At 35.7% G+C, this 17,562-nt stretch overlaps 1 protein-coding gene across 1 annotated transcript in view; it reads left to right on the forward strand.

Moving 5' to 3' along the window:
* Positions 1 to 17,558, forward strand: part of LOC125225649 (microspherule protein 1) — a 28,997-nt gene extending 11,439 nt beyond the window's left edge. The window contains exons 7-8 of the mRNA XM_048129462.1: positions 16,671 to 16,886; positions 17,436 to 17,558. Coding sequence (XP_047985419.1) covers positions 16,671 to 16,886; positions 17,436 to 17,525 — 306 coding nt within the window. The 3' untranslated portion in view covers positions 17,526 to 17,558. The remainder of the gene's footprint in view (positions 1 to 16,670; positions 16,887 to 17,435) is intronic.
* Positions 17,559 to 17,562: the final 4 nt, after the last annotated feature.

Below are 17,562 nucleotides of genomic sequence, written 5' to 3' on the forward strand. Positions count from 1 at the left end.
ATCTAAACCTAAGAACTTCTTCGCCGATGCTATTCATTCTTTACCAGAACGACGGAGACAAGTAGTAGATAACGAAGGCCGTTATATTTTTGATAAATGATTAAAATAATAAATTAAATAAAAATTACAATATTGGGTATGATTCGCTCATTACTTTCTTACCAACCCAATATTTTCTCCATACTATACTGAACTGTCACCGCATACATCACAATAAGAGCGCCCTGACAATAGTCTTATATTTCTAGCTAGGCTTTAAATTTAAAGGAGAGGAGTTAACATAATAACTGTTAGACGCTTAATAGGTACTTTACAGATTCAATTGAAATTGTAAGAGCTCATACATATAACTTGTCACGTGTTTGTATAGAAAAAAATTGCTTATTACATCAGGTCAATGGTAAATGCAGTTTAAAAATTTAAATAAAATTACCATACAATGGGGTACTAATAACAAATGTTCAAATGTATATTTTCTGTAGTAGGTAATCAATAACATGGAACATAAGTTCATTACCAATGAGTGATTTGCGTTTTGGAATATCTTTGTTAGTGTTATGTATTTTAAGTTATATTTAATAGTAATAATCGTACTATTGCTGTAGAAAACAAACAGAGTGGCTTATCATGTCGATAATCAGTAAGTATCATTAACCGATAGTACCTACTAGTAGATGTTTATTTGCTAAACGTTAATCAACAATCTCTTAAATATACGTAACATTGGTTCCGAATTTAGTCAATAAACTGCTACTGTTGATACAATTTCTTGTCAAGTTTTTATTTCACCATTTCTAATATAGTTGTCACTATACATGATTTTTTTATAATTATCATAAAGAATTTACTTTCATACTACTTACATATTGCAATTGGATTTAAAGCTCTGGAAACGGTTATAAGTGAACCCGGGATAAGAGAAACATAATTGTTAAATAAGTAAACGTTTTTTGCGTCGTTTACATTATTTTGAATTATCTACTTTAAATTGAAACTGTTTGATCTCTAAGAATTAATATGCCGCCCTCATCCCTCAAGTTTCATGTCACCTAGGTTTTACTGTTAGACATTTCATAAAAACAATTTCGCTCCATTGCATGCCATTAAACCCTCGCGATCAATGCTTCGCGTGGACAATGAAGAAGTAGTTCAGCTTTTTAATGTACCTATTCGTGCTACCCCTGACACCCGGCTCAAGGCCGCAGCCCTAATGGCCCTGTCGTATGATTTGTCGCTCACTATCAGTCGCATCGATACAATATACGTATTGATTGCCCTCGTTCTCATTCATCTATTCTAAAACCAGTTGCTTAAATATATGTTGAGACACCGCGCCTTTATCTAAGACTTCGTAATACCCTTGCATTTTTATTATCAGCTATTATCACTTTAAGATATCAAATTAACAATCTGCACCTATTTTTGATATCGCTCGTAAGATTCAAACCGCTTTCGTGTAAAATGACTGAGCGCACTGCGGTGGTTATTGTCGACAGGTAATTCCATTGTGTCAATGTTTTGCGAGCCGGAGTGCTAAACGTCGCATGTTTACACAACACCACTTAAAACACGGCCATTGTTTTGGTATAGCCCGCGCATTGATTCAAAACACGAGTAGCCAGAAAGGAATACTGGAGGAAATCGGTTCATGTCCGGTGGATCTGCCGTGGCAAGTCTGAGTGATGCTGTATTTCCTCCGTTGGTTACTTAGTGCTTAAGTGAGGTAAATGTAGTTTGCTAATGTACCTATTAAGAAGTATTTCGTTACGGTATGGAGAATATGTCAGGTCAGGTTTCGTGGGAGCAGTTGGTGTCGGTTTGAGTGAAATTGCTGGTCGAGCGTAATACATCCTCTTGTGAAATGTGTGTCTTGGAAAGTTGATGGTACAACAACAATAAACATAGAATTCGTTCCACCTCGACTTCGATTGGGCCTAATTATAAACTTGAGTTTTGAATCATTCACGGTTATTTAGTTTGATTATTCTTACATTGACCGGTAGATATTATTAAATATAATAATGACACGGAGAATGTCTATTATCCTAAAATAATTAATTTGAAATTGAAGTTACACTCCATATTTCATGAAGAATCATAGATACATGTTGCTTCTCAATTACTTAAACAGTGTTAGTTCAAAAAAACCGGCCAAGTGCGAGTCGGACTCGTGCACCGAGGGTTCCGTACAAACCTGCAAGGTTTACAAAGTTCGTTCATTACGACAATCGAGTCATAATATGAGGAAATGGGTAGTAAGGTTAAAATTATTAAAAAAAATATATATTATGTGATGTAACTAAAAATTTATGGTTTTCGTAATTTTTCCTTTATCTATGCTATAAGACGTTGCTTCGTACCAAATTTCAAGATTCTGAGTTCACGGGAAGCACCCTGTAGGTTTTGATTCCCTTGCAAGTGTCGAAAATTTGCGGCATAAACGGCTGTATCTTTTGATTGCGTTGGCTTAGAAGTTTGATTTTTTCACAGCTTCAAGGGACAGTAGACCTGAGTAATTGATATAAATTTCAGCTTCATACCTCCACGCGTTCCTGAGAAAAAGGGTCTTGACAGACGGACGGACGGACGGACAGACGGACAACAAAGTGATCCTATAAGGGTTCCGTTTTTTCCTTTTGAGGTACGGAACCCTAAAAATCAATATAATGCTCAATACAGTACATTGGGTGTTTATTCCATTGCTGTAATGGGGAGAATATAGTGTTGTCGGATTGCAATTGCATTGCGGTTTAGATTTACCAATTTTATTGAATAATTTGGGGTATTTTCTGGATGTTATACAATAATAGCTCTACTGAGCATTGAGAGTTTGTAATACAAGTTGCTGTCAGGGAATCTCAAAAAAATTGTTTTGTATGAATACCACCGAAATGGCAATAAAAGCTAAGAAATAGATCTGTTGTTAAGTACCTACTGTATCTTTCAATGTACTATATGGTGTTATTTCAGAATCCTATATTTGTCAATTTATCAGGGTTGAAGTTTCTCTAAACATACATTTTCACATATTACACATAGTAGTCACGCCTACGCCTCTATCCCCCTAAAAGGTGTAGGCAGAACACATGAAACTGCTCAAGTTTCATTGTAGTTATCATCATTAGCAATTGAAAGGTTGACAGAAAACGAAATTTTGATACCTATTGCAGTGACAGGTTGCTAGCCCATCACGCACACCAAAATTAAACCCATATTCCACAGGTAAAGGAAGCTCCTCCAAAAACCATTGCTATTAGTTAATTTCCCCTTCCATAAGTACCTACCTACTTTCTATTTAGCGACCTGATGGTGAAGATAAAACCATTTCATTACACACAAGGCAACATGACTGAAACGTACACAGCCATGATTTACCTCCTTGCATACGTAATACATACCTACCAACTTTACTGCCGAAGGTAACTTCGAATTCAATCAATTTGCCATTTCGAAACTGTCGAATTCTGCACATGTAGTTTTTATTGTCCTGATAAGAGAACCTTGCATTATACGCCTGTTTAGATCAGCTTTGGATGAAGGTCGCCCGTGGAAACAGAAAAGGCAATTAAATATCCGAATATAACCTTTGGATTACAACAATGTCCATTAGATTACTCCAATGGCTGATATCCATTGACTACATGTAATTAAAATCCTTTTTTTTTCAAAGGCACATCTACATTTTACAATTCTAAAGTTACTCGCCAAACTGGCCATTCAGTTTGATATTATTTTATGTAAAAGTGTATGTTTGTTTTTTGTCTTGTCTTAACTACCCTAAGGTAGAAGAGATCGCTCATTAGCATTTGTATGTCATGTTCCTTTTAATATTGGTGAGCATTTGAGCGATAAATAATATTTGTATTGTAGGACAAACATGTTAGATATATGTTTGTTACTCAGTGATAAAGATATCTGAAACTTGAATTTTTTGGATTCACAAACTACGGATAGCTTATAAATCCGTGAATATAATCTTGATTGGCATATGGCTCATGATATCTTCAGTTTTTTCAACGAAAAACTTATATGTACCTAAGTACTTAGATTTGAAATATGTTAAGCTTTAGTATTTGCTAAGTAATATTGCACCAAAGGCACCAAATGATTGTGCCATCCCCTCGAGTAACTTTCAATAAAACCTCAACAACCTGAAAGTAAACAGTTTTTTTCCAACATTTTTATAATGAGCATGCCCATCAGGCCTGTTGTTTGCTCGAATAACTAATATCATTATAATACCCAATGTTTGCACGCGTCGTTACAGAGTGTAACAATGGCGGGGTGATTTGGACCATAATTCGATCCGAAATTATTGGACGCGACCACGTCACACTGTAAAATATCTTAGTGACCGTGAAATCAAGGAAAAACTAGGCTTTGATTATGTATGTATATCTGATTTTATAAATAATTCAATGACACTTTCTAGGTAAGTATATGAATTGGGTACATACCTATCTTGGGTGAAAAACGAACCTTAATTTACAGTAATAAAACCTGAACCTGACTTAAGCTATTTTTCATATTTGTAAGGCCGTCAAAACCGTTTTGAAACTATCATAACTAAAGAATGTATCATAAAGCATGATACAAAAATAAAACAACGAATCTGTCTGTGGATCTAGGTGGCTTAACAACTCCAGTTACAAGCAATACATAGTAATAATACATAGTAATACATTATAAATATTATAAATTATAATATACTTCAGTACAACTTTAAAATATGGCTAGGCAGACTAATTTAGCTTATTACTGATATAATCTACCAACTTGCCTACAGACCGATGAATTCTAGCGTTAATATTACATACGGATGTCATATAACAAATAGAACACAACAATGAAAAAACAGAGTTTACAATAAAATAAATTAAATCCAGTAACAAACAAGTTGAGGAAATAAGTTCTATAGTATACTAAAACGATGAGGGGGAAATGAATAAGTTGGTCAATCTGAAAATAACTACTATCAGTTATCCTTCAGCATACATTAAATTATTATTTACCCCGGACGCAAAACAAACAAGTCTGTTGTTGATAATGACAACATTGTTGTACAAAATTTAGATACATTGAAGTACTAGAATTAGGAGTGAAGTCTGTTTAAAAACCCCCATTAACAATAGGCTAGTTTCCTATACTTAAAATAAAATATTTTATGCAGTGCACTAAATAAAGCTCCACATAATTAGAAGAAAAATATGGACATGTAGTAGTTATATTTAAACATAATTTCTATTTAATAAGTCAAAGACAAAGATATAAAGTAAATGAATTAACTGTGACGTCACTCCTCAGTATTTCATAGTAATTCCATATTAGCAAATCGTTTTGACAGTTCTTAAAAAGGAGCTGATTTTACTTTACAGTAGGAAACTAGCCTATTAAATAGAGCTGAGCCTTAGTTCAATGAACTTTTATTAGATTTAGATTAGATTAGATTAGATTTCTTTATTTCATGATAAAAATTACACTATAAATTTGCTACATGTCAAAATTATGTTTATCTTCTCATCATGATAGTCAAAAATTACATGATAAATTCCAAATAAAAATAATTGTGTCTCCCAAATGAGGATCGTCATTTACAAAGAAAGAAAATACACATGCCAAGCTAAATAAAATTAATAAATTAAGTTACAATATCATGAAATTATCACGAAGCAAGAAAATATTATATAACAGAGAAATATAGGTATAATTATATCATCGGTCATTTACCTATATGTTATTTGGAATTTTCAGAAATTAAATTCATACTAATTTGAATATTATATTATGTGCCCGAATTTGAATATTAAAAGCTGTGATCACTGGTTAGAGGTGCAATATAAGTCAGTGCAAACTTTAATCACCTTATCTTTAGAATTTAGGGCCCTACTAGAATTTAAGGCTCCCTAGTGAGGAGGTGTTCATTTTCAAACACCATAAAATATGCAAGCAGAAACAGTATCTACTACAAGACCGACTGACCTATTAAAAATTCGTTGTACGAATAATAGTAAAATAATAATATTATAAGATATTCTTACACAGATTGACTGAGTCCCACGGTAAGCTTAAGAAGACTTGTGTTGTCGGTACCTAGAAAACATCCTTGACTCAGGAGCGATCTATGTTCATCTCACAAATAAATGCCGTTACCGAGGTTCGAACCTAGGACCGTGGCTTAGCTAGGCCAGACCGGTCATCGAACGTGTCGGAAGTGCCAGATAAAATCCCAATCCCAGAGATCATTAGGAGTAAAACTGACGTGATAAGTAAATTACTTTTAACATAATTACCGACAGATAAGAGCTACTATGAATTTTGACTTGATAACGTGAAATTTTTTTTTATGGGATAAGAGGCAAACGAGCTAACAGGTCACCTGATGGTAAGCGATCACTGCCGCCCATATGGACACCCGAAACACCAGGTGTTGGAGGTGCGTTGCCGGCCTTTAAGTCATCTTAAAGTATACGCTCTTTTCTTGAAGGTTTAAAGACATTCATTATATGGAGAAAGTGAACCCAAACAACTTACTAAACTCAAAATTCCCGTTTTTCCTAGAGGGTCTGTGGTCAAACAGTAAGCAGCGTTATTGAATTTCTATCTACGACATATACCTATTTCATAGAAACTATATATTCAGACGCTAGCGGCTACCTAATTAACCTAAGCTACGTACCTAAGTCTACAATGAATATTTGAATTAGCAATTGAAATCTAATTCACTTCATAGTTCATATTTAAATTTTAAAGTGTCTGAATGGTCGTCTATTTTTAATCGGCTATTAATAAGTAATTGGCAATGTCTTTTATTTTTACCCGACTACGGAAACGCAGAAGCAGGGTTATGAACTTATGATTTTGACCAATATCTTTAATTTCGCTCCGTTTCTTATTACTCAGTGATAAAGACGTTTATAGATGTTAATGGAGATCTTGACAGAGGGTGTCTGAGTACAGTCAACTGCAGACAAAAGTAGACCCCCTTCTATACAAATTTATTTATTTATTTATTCATTCTTTATTGCACATAAAAAAATAAGTACAAATGGTGGACATAATGCCTTAAGGCATTCTCTACCAGTCAACCACTGGGTTAAAAAGAAACATTTGATACGTGCAGGCATCATGACAGAAAACAATAATCAGATGTCACTTTCTATTCTACTATTTACAAATTTGCTTTTCTCTGCAGCTGACTGTACAATCGCGTTCAGTTAAATCTAAGCTAATATAAATATCTGAACCTGAATAGGACTTTTATTATTATGAGTATAAAACCTTGTACAAATATGTTCCAGTAAGGGACACATCCACGTCACGCAGCAGAAGGTCTAGGGAAATGCCCATTTTTAGGGTTCCGTAGTCAACTAGGAACCCTTATAGTTTCGCCATGTCTGTCTGTCCGTCCGTCCGTCCGTCCGTCCGTCCGTCCGTCCGTCCGTCCGTCCGTCCGCGGATAATCTCAGTAAATGTAAGCACTAGAAAGCTGAAATTTGGTACCAATATGTATATCAATCACGTGTCAAAGTGCAAAAATAAAAAATGGAAAAAAATGTTTTATTAGGGTGCCCCCCCTACATGTAAAGGGGGGCGGATATTTTTTTTCATTCCAACCCCAACGTGTGATATATTGTTGGATAGGTATTTAAAAATGAAGAAGGGTTTACTAAGATCGTTTTTTGATAATATCAATATTTTCGGAAATAATCGCTTCTAAAGGAAAAAAAAGTGCGTCCCCCCCCCTCTAACTTTTGAACCCTATGTTCAAAAAATATGAAAAAAATCACAATAGTAGATCTTTATAAAAACTTTCTAGGAAAATTGTTTTGAACTTGATAGGTTCAGTAGTTTTTGAGAAAAATACGGAAAACTACGGAACCCTACACTGAGCGTGGCCCGACACGCTCTTGGCCGGTTTTTTTTTTTTTTGCGAACACTAACTTCAGTACCAGACGGTTTGGTGCAGCCGGCCCTTAGTCGATAGATGTAACTGACCGCGGCGTATGTTTTTACAAGCTTTTATTAGGGTTCCGTACCTCAAAAAGGAAAAACGGCACCCTTATTGGATCACTGTGTGTCTGTCTGTCCGTTGTTTTTAGGGTTCCGTAGTCAACTAGGAACCCTTATAGTTTCGCCATGTCTGTCTGTCCGTCCGTCCGTCCGTCCGCGGATAATCTCAGTAACCGTTAGCACTAGAAAGCTGAAATTTGGTACTAATATGTATATCAATCACGCCAACAAAGCGCAAAAATAAAAAATGGAAAAAAATGTTTTATTAGGGTACCCTCCCCTACATGTAAAGTGGGGCTGATATTTTTTTTCATTCCAACCCCAACGTGTGATATATCGTTGGATAGGTATTTAAAAATGAATAAGGGTTTACTAAGATCGTTTTTTGATAATATTAATATTTTCGGAAATAATCGCTCCTAAAGGAAAAAAAAGTGCGTCCCCCCCCCTCTAACTTTTGAACCATATGTTTAAAAAATATGAAAAAAATCAGAAAAGTAGAACTTTATAAAGACTTTCTAGGAAAATTATTTTGAACTTGATAGGTTTAGTAGTTTTGAGAAAAATACGGAAAACTACGGAACCCTACACTGAGCGTGGCCCAACACGCTCTTGGCCGGTTTTTCTTAGCTCTGACTTGTGTCCCATCTGACTATTTCCAATGTGCTTTGGTATGACCGACGAACGGGAGCTAACTGTAATGATCCATATTGACAAACTCGAATTCGTAGAATTTTCACCCGTATGGTAATTGAAGCCACCGTTATCTTCAAACACAGGAAATTTCTGAAGTTTCTTCAACCCGTCTTGCGTACTTTTGTCATTTCCATAACGTCGGGTTATTCAGCAATAGATATACTTACCGTTGCCGATATTTGTGACATACTCAATTCGTAATGTACCTATAAGGTATACGCAATTTGGGATTAAATTTTCAATACCTAATATGAGTACAATATTTATGCTATAATGGAGGATTTATCAGGTTATGGTAACATTTTTAGTGAAATTATTTTTGTTAGGGTGAAAAGTATAATTAATAACTACAAAACATACTATAGCAAACCTGTCATTAACAGGGCATAATCTGGTCTGTAATGGCTGTAATCAACAAAGAGTTTAATTAAAATGTTGCGAGTGTTATTTGTGTGCCTATTTATTTGACGATCGGTCTGGTCTAGGGATAGAGAGAGACCCTGCCTGCTAAGCCGATGGATATTTTCTATGTATTATATGTATTGTATTTTCTATGTATTATTTATGTTATTTATATATTGTATAGGTACACACGACATACTAAGCCTTTTGGAGCTTGTTGTGGGGCTTAGTCAATCTGTATAAGAATGTCCTATAACATTTTAGAACAAATTAGTAAATTAATAGTAATCTGAAAACAGTCTGTGTTTCAATTCAACTGACATTGCTGTTTGCAATTCTTTTAACACTTTGTGTTGTACCTATAGGCATTTTGCATAATATGTATATTACGTGTCCTACCTGTTCAAGTACTCACCAATATGAACATACCTTTCTATATTATGTATCTAATTCATCACAATAATCGACTTTCAAACACATGATCGATTTATACCTACGTTCGAAGCCTTTGTAACAAAAATATCCCGATATACATATTTTAAAAATATGTTATTGACAATAAACGTAATTATTACTCACTAAAGTATCGCAATAAAGCAAATCGTGTGCCACGTGATGATAGGGCCAGATATGTTTCGTTGTGTTTGCGTTTGTACAATGTACATGTGCACGCAAGTATGTACTTAGGGCCGATAGAAACGGGCTGCAACCCAACAAAAAATGTGTGCTAACTGCATGCCGACTGCACACTAACTGCATTTCCCAATTTCCAAACCAGTAGTTGCAGTCCGGGTCCGAAGAACCAAATATAGGTACACATATCGTCACTACTTTTAAAAAATCTCGTATCTCAAGCTGTTCCTCAAAGTTTAAACGCAGTAAGTCTATATGCATTCCATACATACTTACTACAATTTTCTTTTCATTGACAGACGAAGATACAAGATTTTTTAAAAGTAGTGACGATATGTCTAATAAATGCCGGGGCTTTGTGTGCATTATTATAGTGCATACAGGGATAATCGTCGGTTGGTGTCACATTACCTTTTTTTAAACTATCTTAAAGGGCCTCTGCGCTGTTGGCCCCACGCACGCCTCCCAAAAGTCCGGGACCCCATGCAAGCGCGGATTCAGCTTCGTGCCCAGGGGGGGTCAAGTGGTAAAGGCCCGGGGCCCCAGGGGGGGGTCACGTGGTCTATTTGTAATATTTGTATGGCCAACTTAGGCTCCAGGGGTGGGTCATGACCCCCCCACGGATCCGCGCATGATCCCATGGTCCCGAGATATGGTAAAGACGAATAGTAAGTACCTAATAATAATCCCTCTATGACAGTTCCTCCCAGTTGGTTTTGAATAGGTTTTAAAAACAAGTGAAGGAAAAAGTTTCGGCTACATTTCTAAATTAAACCAGGATTATTTTTATAGTTTAAAAAAATACGTTACAGTTGCACTATTAAAAAATACCAATGATGGTTTTGGACGTGCAATAATAAATAAGGTAATGTGCATTAGGGTCATTCCGAAAGTCGTCTAATTTCGAAAGTCGCATAAAAATCACCATTATTTCCATCATATCAAGCTTCCCCTTTCGAAATTACCCGATCATTTCTGTCATTCGTAATTAACCACCCACGCCGAGCGCAGTGCAAACCCTCCTCAGCCTGTTACGTTGCACTGACAATAAATTAATGTTTCATTAACTCAATAAATTGCTGATAAGAGCCGTTTCTCTTGTAGTATAAATGGGTACAATGTATGCTTTCTACGATAAAATGGTAGATAGAGGCATTATTTCGATAATACATGCGTCTTTTTTTACATATAGGTACATATAATACTAGCTGTACTCGTGACTTCGCCTGTCTTACAATCGTTCTGCTTATTCACACTGGTCTAGCCCTACCAAAATTTTAAGATAATTGTTACTAATTAAAGTAATTCATAATGTAGGTAGTTTGGCCGTAAAATGATTATTGGTAACCGAAAGATACTTAATTGCGATTTTATAAAAATACTACCTTTTTACATGATAATATAAGATAATATATGGATTTAAAATTATTAAACCCTACGCAACTATGGGAACAATATTTTGATTTGTGTTTTTATGTAGTCACACTACTATATATAAATTAAAAATCGAAATAAGATGTCATATATTAAAGAAAAAATGACGGGCTAGTGGTGCTCGTCATTTTTTCTTTAATATATGACATCTTATTTCGATTTTTATCAAACCCTGTTAATTAGATGTAAATGATTCGCTCATTCATGAGTGATTTGAATTAATAAAATAATTACCAATTTGGTTCTTTATTAGGTACACGATATTTTGCGTGGCAAAATGCTCGTCATTAGCATTTTTAGCTTATTTTTTCTTAGTACACCTAGTTTAGTTATGTTCAATCCGAATAACCGTAGCAAAATACTGCTAACGTGCCACATCATTCAGCCAATCACATTATCTTTTGCACATGTGGTAATTCGTCATTGGTTGATTGGAAACGCCCCGTAGTCGGTTTTTTTTAACTTGGCTCTTAATCGAAAAATCATCGGAGGAGCAATAAGGTATTACTTTATTTAAAAGGATTTTTTTAAGGAATTACTCTTTCTTACAAGACTTTTGGCTACTAGGAGGGAACTGTGGATTTAGCAGTTTTTAGGGTTCCGTAGCCAAAATGGCAAAAACGGAACCCTTATAGTTTCGTCATGTCCGTCTGTCCGTCTGTCCGTCTGTCCGTCTGTCCGTCTGTCACAGCCGATTTACTCGGAAACTATAAGTACTACAGTGATGAAATTTGATGGGAATATGTGTTGTATAAACCGCTACAAAATTATGACACTAAATAGTAAAAAAAAGAATTGGGGGTGGGGCCCCCCATACATGTAACTGAGGGATGAAAATTTTTTTTTCGATGTACATACCCGTGTGGGGTATCAATGGAAAGGTCTTTTAAAATGATATAAAGTTTTCTAAAAAACATTTTTCTTAAAGTGAACGGTTTTTGAGATATCAGCTCTCAAAGTCGTAAAAAGTATGTCCCCCCCCCCTCTATTTTTATAACTACGGGGTATAAAATTCTAAAAAAAATAGAGGTGATGCATGCTAATTAACTCTTTCAACGATTTTTGGTTTGATCAAAGTATCTCTTATAGTTTTTGAGATAGGTTGATTTAACTGTAATTTTGGTTAAGTTATTGGTTTATTATATTTGCTGCTACGGAACCCTTTGTGCGCGAGCCCGACTCGCACTTGGCCGGTTTTTTTGTAAATATGTATTTACCTAATTACTTTACAAAAACCATCTTACTTAAAGCTAGGGATATACTAGGCAACAATTGGCCCACTACACAGTACAAGTGTCACTAGCAACATCGCATCGGGTGAGGTAACGCCATGTTGCTAAGCTTCTCTCTGTCTGGCGACATCGACATCGTCACAGGCGGCGACACTTGTCGTCTTAAGCGACACAGAAGCGACAAAATATAAGTACCAATGTCATTTTATTTGGGTATTTTTTATAGTAATATATGACATTTATTGAGACATTCTACATTTTTACAAGCTTTTATTCAGGTAACCTATCGATGTTTCGAAAATCCTTTGTCCGATTATCACTTGTCCGAAAACGGTTGACAGAATTTTTATAATCCAAATACATTGTTTACCATATTTCCAAAATGTCGCTAGTTTGCTATCCCACATTATCGTTTTCCCGAAACTAAATAACCAGAAGAACGGTTGCCAACTTTATCATTTGACAACCGATTTGTTACCCACCTTTTCATAAATCCGATGCTACGTGACATCGAAATGTCATTTTCCCTAATATCATTTTATAGAAACTCAATAACCAGAAGAACTGTTGCCAATCTTATCATTTGACGACCGTTTCTTTAACCACCTTTTCATAAATCCGATGCTACGCGACATCGAAATGTAATTTTACCTAATATCATTTTACAGAAAAATTTAAAATGGGTTAGGTTAGGTTAGGTTAGAACTGCTACCATACAGAAAAAAACTTGTGCTAGAGAAGTGGGTTAGGTTAGTTTAGAACGGCGACTCTCACAGAAACATACATTTGCTATAGGTTAGAAAATACAGAACCAAAATTGTGGAAAAGTGGGTTAGGTTTAGAACTGCGACTCATACAGAACCAAAATTTGCTAGAAAAGTGGGTTAGGTTAGGTTAGAACTGCGACTCTACAGAAATAAACATTTGCTAGAAAAGTGGGTTAGGTTAGGTTAGAACTGCGATCCTCACGGAAACAAACATTTGCAAGTAAAGTGGGTTAGGTTAGGTTAGAACTGCGACCCTACAGAAATAAAACTTTGCCATAAACTCTTATGGCAAGGACTCTTAGGTCAAGTAAGAACTGCGACCGTGAGGGTCGGGAACAAACTTTTGTTAGAAAATTAAGGATTTATTGAACTTTTGATATAGCGGCTTATTAATATTTCGAATTATAAAACTATATTACGCCATACAACATAGCTGTCAAATGATACTTAGGAATTTTAATAAGTGTTCATTCGAATTTCGAACTTTTGATATAGCGGCTAAATAATATTTCGGAATAAAAACTTTACGCGATAAAAAGTAGTTGTCAAATGATTCTTAGGAATTTTAATAAGTGTTGATTCGAATCATAAGCGAAACAAAATTACAGGGAAATAAAAATGGGGAAAATAATAATAGGGGAAAAGTATTTTCGGGCAAATAAAACTTAGGCCAATTAATAAAATGGGAAGCGTTTTCGGGCTACTAATATTCGACATTGCAATTTTCGACTTTTTGATAGGTAACCTTTTGCCTTGTTAGTATGCGTCAAAACGTAGAAGCTAAATTTGACCCACTTCCCGGTTTCCTATTGAGCTCAAATTTTACACACATATGTAAATCACGTGACAGTGCAATATTATGGTATCATGGAACTGATCTGATGATGGAACAGAAAGGTGGTCATAGGAACTCTGTTATGAAACGTCGTATCCCCATCGAGTAAGGGGTTTTTAGAAACGTCTCGTAGAGCAATAGATTATTGTTGAAAGGTACAGTCGGCGAGAAAAGCTTATGCCAAAAATGAAATTTTGCAAAATCTCTATCGCTTACCTATCATACCGCTGCAGTAGGTGATGAATTATTTTAGGCCGACACTGTTGGTCTGTGATTATGGCATAAGCAACAATACCGTTAACTAATAATGAACATCAAATCGAATGTATGACTGTCCTTCGCTGCTACTCAATAAATAAAAATATAAATCACTTGCATGTCTATGTTTACGATGCATTTATTTAAAAAAATGTGCGTTAAATTAGCGTACTTATTATACAATTATATTACCGGACACCAATAATTACCTGCTTATTAAGCCACTGCTTATATCCAGTAGGTACTTACTAATACTAACCTACCTACTGGCATCGGTGAAACAATTCTAAACATTAAATCCTTCCGATGCATCGTGTAAACTCACGGCCTCGAATGTTAAATGTTAAAATCGTGTGCAAACAGTAGCTTGTTGAGATACAGTACGAACTGTATAACTAATAGCTAGGCAACGCTGTGCAAAGGGTACTGGTGGTACAGAGCTCTCCGCACACACAACCAGGGTACTGCCGTCGCCCGCCAAACGCAGCGCCTCAACCGAATCGCGTAAGTTTGACCTCCGGTTGCGCTTAGCTTTTACAACTTGCATAGATCTCATTTCACAGGTTAACTTTAGCCGATTAGCTCAGCAAGGGAGAATAGCAGCTGCTGATAGCGTTATCGAGGAATTGTCATGTCAACAACACTATCTTGCTTGTTACAATAGTTATTACAATAACGAGAGATATGTTACAATACGGTCGGAAAAAATGTAGTGTTTAATTTGTGACGTTTATACTGATAAGTTGTTATGGGTTATATTAGGTTTTTAGGTACCTACTTAATTAATTATTAGTTGAACTGTACCATATACTCCTAGTTTTTCCGGGAAAATATGAAATGACATTATTTACTATACAAAGTATCCTAATATATTGTCATAGGCATTATCTTTAATTAAGTGTTATAATGTAAGTAAGTAGTTTAACAACAGATATGGATTATGTTGTACCTCCTCCACCTCACCTATGTAAAACAAATGAAGAGTCAAATATACAGCGCGTAAACGTAATAAGGGCGATAAATGAAACCAGGCATATAATTCAATATTGTTATTTCCTTTATTCATTTTAATTCTTAGGCTAGGATTTTTATAATATGATTATAAAAGTAAAATACAAAACCACATACAAAACAATACAAAATATATAAACACATTATAAAAAACCTAACCTAGGGTGCCGCCAGCAGCGGGGAAAGCTGCCGGTGGTTAGGCAGAGAGAGGAACCGTCGGACTATACGCGCCGTGTCAGATCACCGCCTTCTGCATCTGTTGCATATTGTTATTATTAATTAAGAGGTGTTTTTCAGTTACTCTTAATTTTCACCCCATAGAGAATTTTTGAAAAATTTCCCAGCAGCAATGTACTGTAAACGTGGTTGATGACCGATGACAATCAATGACAACTGTCAACGAGCGTTTAACGCGAGTGTGTTTGCATTACGATGCGGACCGAATTAATTTGTATGGATAAAAAAAATATTTTAATTTTAAGTAAAAGTTATCTAATTCCATTTTTTATGTCCTATACTCACCACCATTAAGAGGTTCGCCCGTATTAGGTTTACACCCTGTATATTAATTTGCCTGTATAACACGAATCGCCTGACAGTTACGAAAGCTTTGTTTCTATTGTCGATAGGAAATATAGCCGTTATATTCGTTAGGGTACTTGGCGTACTTGCACTGTAATAAACACTATTTATAAATGTATTAAGTATATACGTACGTTGGTATTCACTGCGCATAATAGGTACAAATTGAAATCGTATCTAATCGTATTTAAGTGGATAACAATATAATTTCCGATTTCAGCAGTTTTAATTGCGACGTAGTTACGTTTAACACGAATCTCAATTTTATGCACACAGGCTTATTTTCTATTATTTTGTTTAGTCGTGCGTTTGTAGTCTTTCAAATACTTTAAGTATCTGAGCACGTTTTCGTTTTATTTTCCCTTAGCTGTGTAGATACAGCACGTAGCCCCGTACTCTGCAGGTCTTGATCATGACTTTCAAAAATATATAAGAGTATATATATGTAGGTAATTTGTAATTCTGTTGTCAGCGTAAAAAGGATTCTTTCTCCGACCTTGTGTATTTATATTAACTATACAAGGTTGCTATCGCCTTCGTTATCCAACTAGGTGGTTTAATTAAGCGTATCAATTAACAGCTGTGCCTACAGTCTACACTGGCATTAATTAGTTCAATATCGAGCACGTCGAACTACACAACAGTTTTAAAGGGCTTTAAATAATTGTGTGAACAGTTCTGGGTCACCGAAACCTCGAAGGGATAATAGCAGAGGTGTATTGTGGCTGCCTGAATAAATGATAACTTGAAGTTGTGATTTCATACCAGATTTAAGTTTTTTATTTTACTTATTAGTATTTTGGTCGGCAGATCGCAGTGGGGCGCAGCACCCGCGACCATACGATCGACGTGGATCTGACGCTGGAGGGCCCCGCGGCCAAAGTGTCCCGCAAGCAAGCCACCATCCGCCTGAGGAACACGGGTGATTTCTTCATGTCCTCGGAGGGCAAGCGCCCGATCTTCGTCGACGGTCGGCCAGTACTTCAGGGGAATAAAGTGAAGCTCAATCATAACAGTGTTATTGAGGTGAGAATACAGGTACCTGCACTCTTGTATTTAAAATGTTGAATGTTTCGTAAGTAATACCTATGCATAACTTTAACGCTGAGCTTATGCATTTATCTGAATTGTAGTTAAAGTTTGCTATAAGTAAGCATGCCAATTTTAAACACAACCATTATGTTCCAATGATCTGATGCTTATCATCCCAATTTAAAAATGGAATAGGTACCGCGTCCGCGAGAAGCGGAAAGTCATGATTTGTATATGGTAATATAATGCGGTTTGAAACATTGCAATCGATTGCAAATATTACTCGTAACGATAAATGAGAAGAATAGACGCTGCTGAACATTAATATATCAACATTCAGCGTCTGCTGCTGTGGGTATGGATGGGTATGCCTGTTCGCTATGATAGTAGACCTACGGCACAACCGTCAATGTTTTAGTTTCTTTTTCCGCCCGTCAGAGACAGTTGTTCGATAAGCCAAGTAAAGATTACCGACCCTTTGGACAATGTCAGGATTCCATATATCAGTAAAAGTTTTTTTAATGTTTCCATTTGCATTCACAGATTGCGGGCCTCTGCTTCGTATTTCTCATCAACCAGGACCTCATCAGCGCCATTCGCCAAGAAGCCGTTAAAGTGAATATTCCTGTATAAAAGTTTTCAATAAAGGGGATTAATTAATACATACTCG

This window comes from Leguminivora glycinivorella, chromosome 4, assembly GCF_023078275.1.
Source record: "Leguminivora glycinivorella isolate SPB_JAAS2020 chromosome 4, LegGlyc_1.1, whole genome shotgun sequence".
Classification (NCBI taxonomy): domain Eukaryota; kingdom Metazoa; phylum Arthropoda; class Insecta; order Lepidoptera; family Tortricidae; genus Leguminivora; species Leguminivora glycinivorella.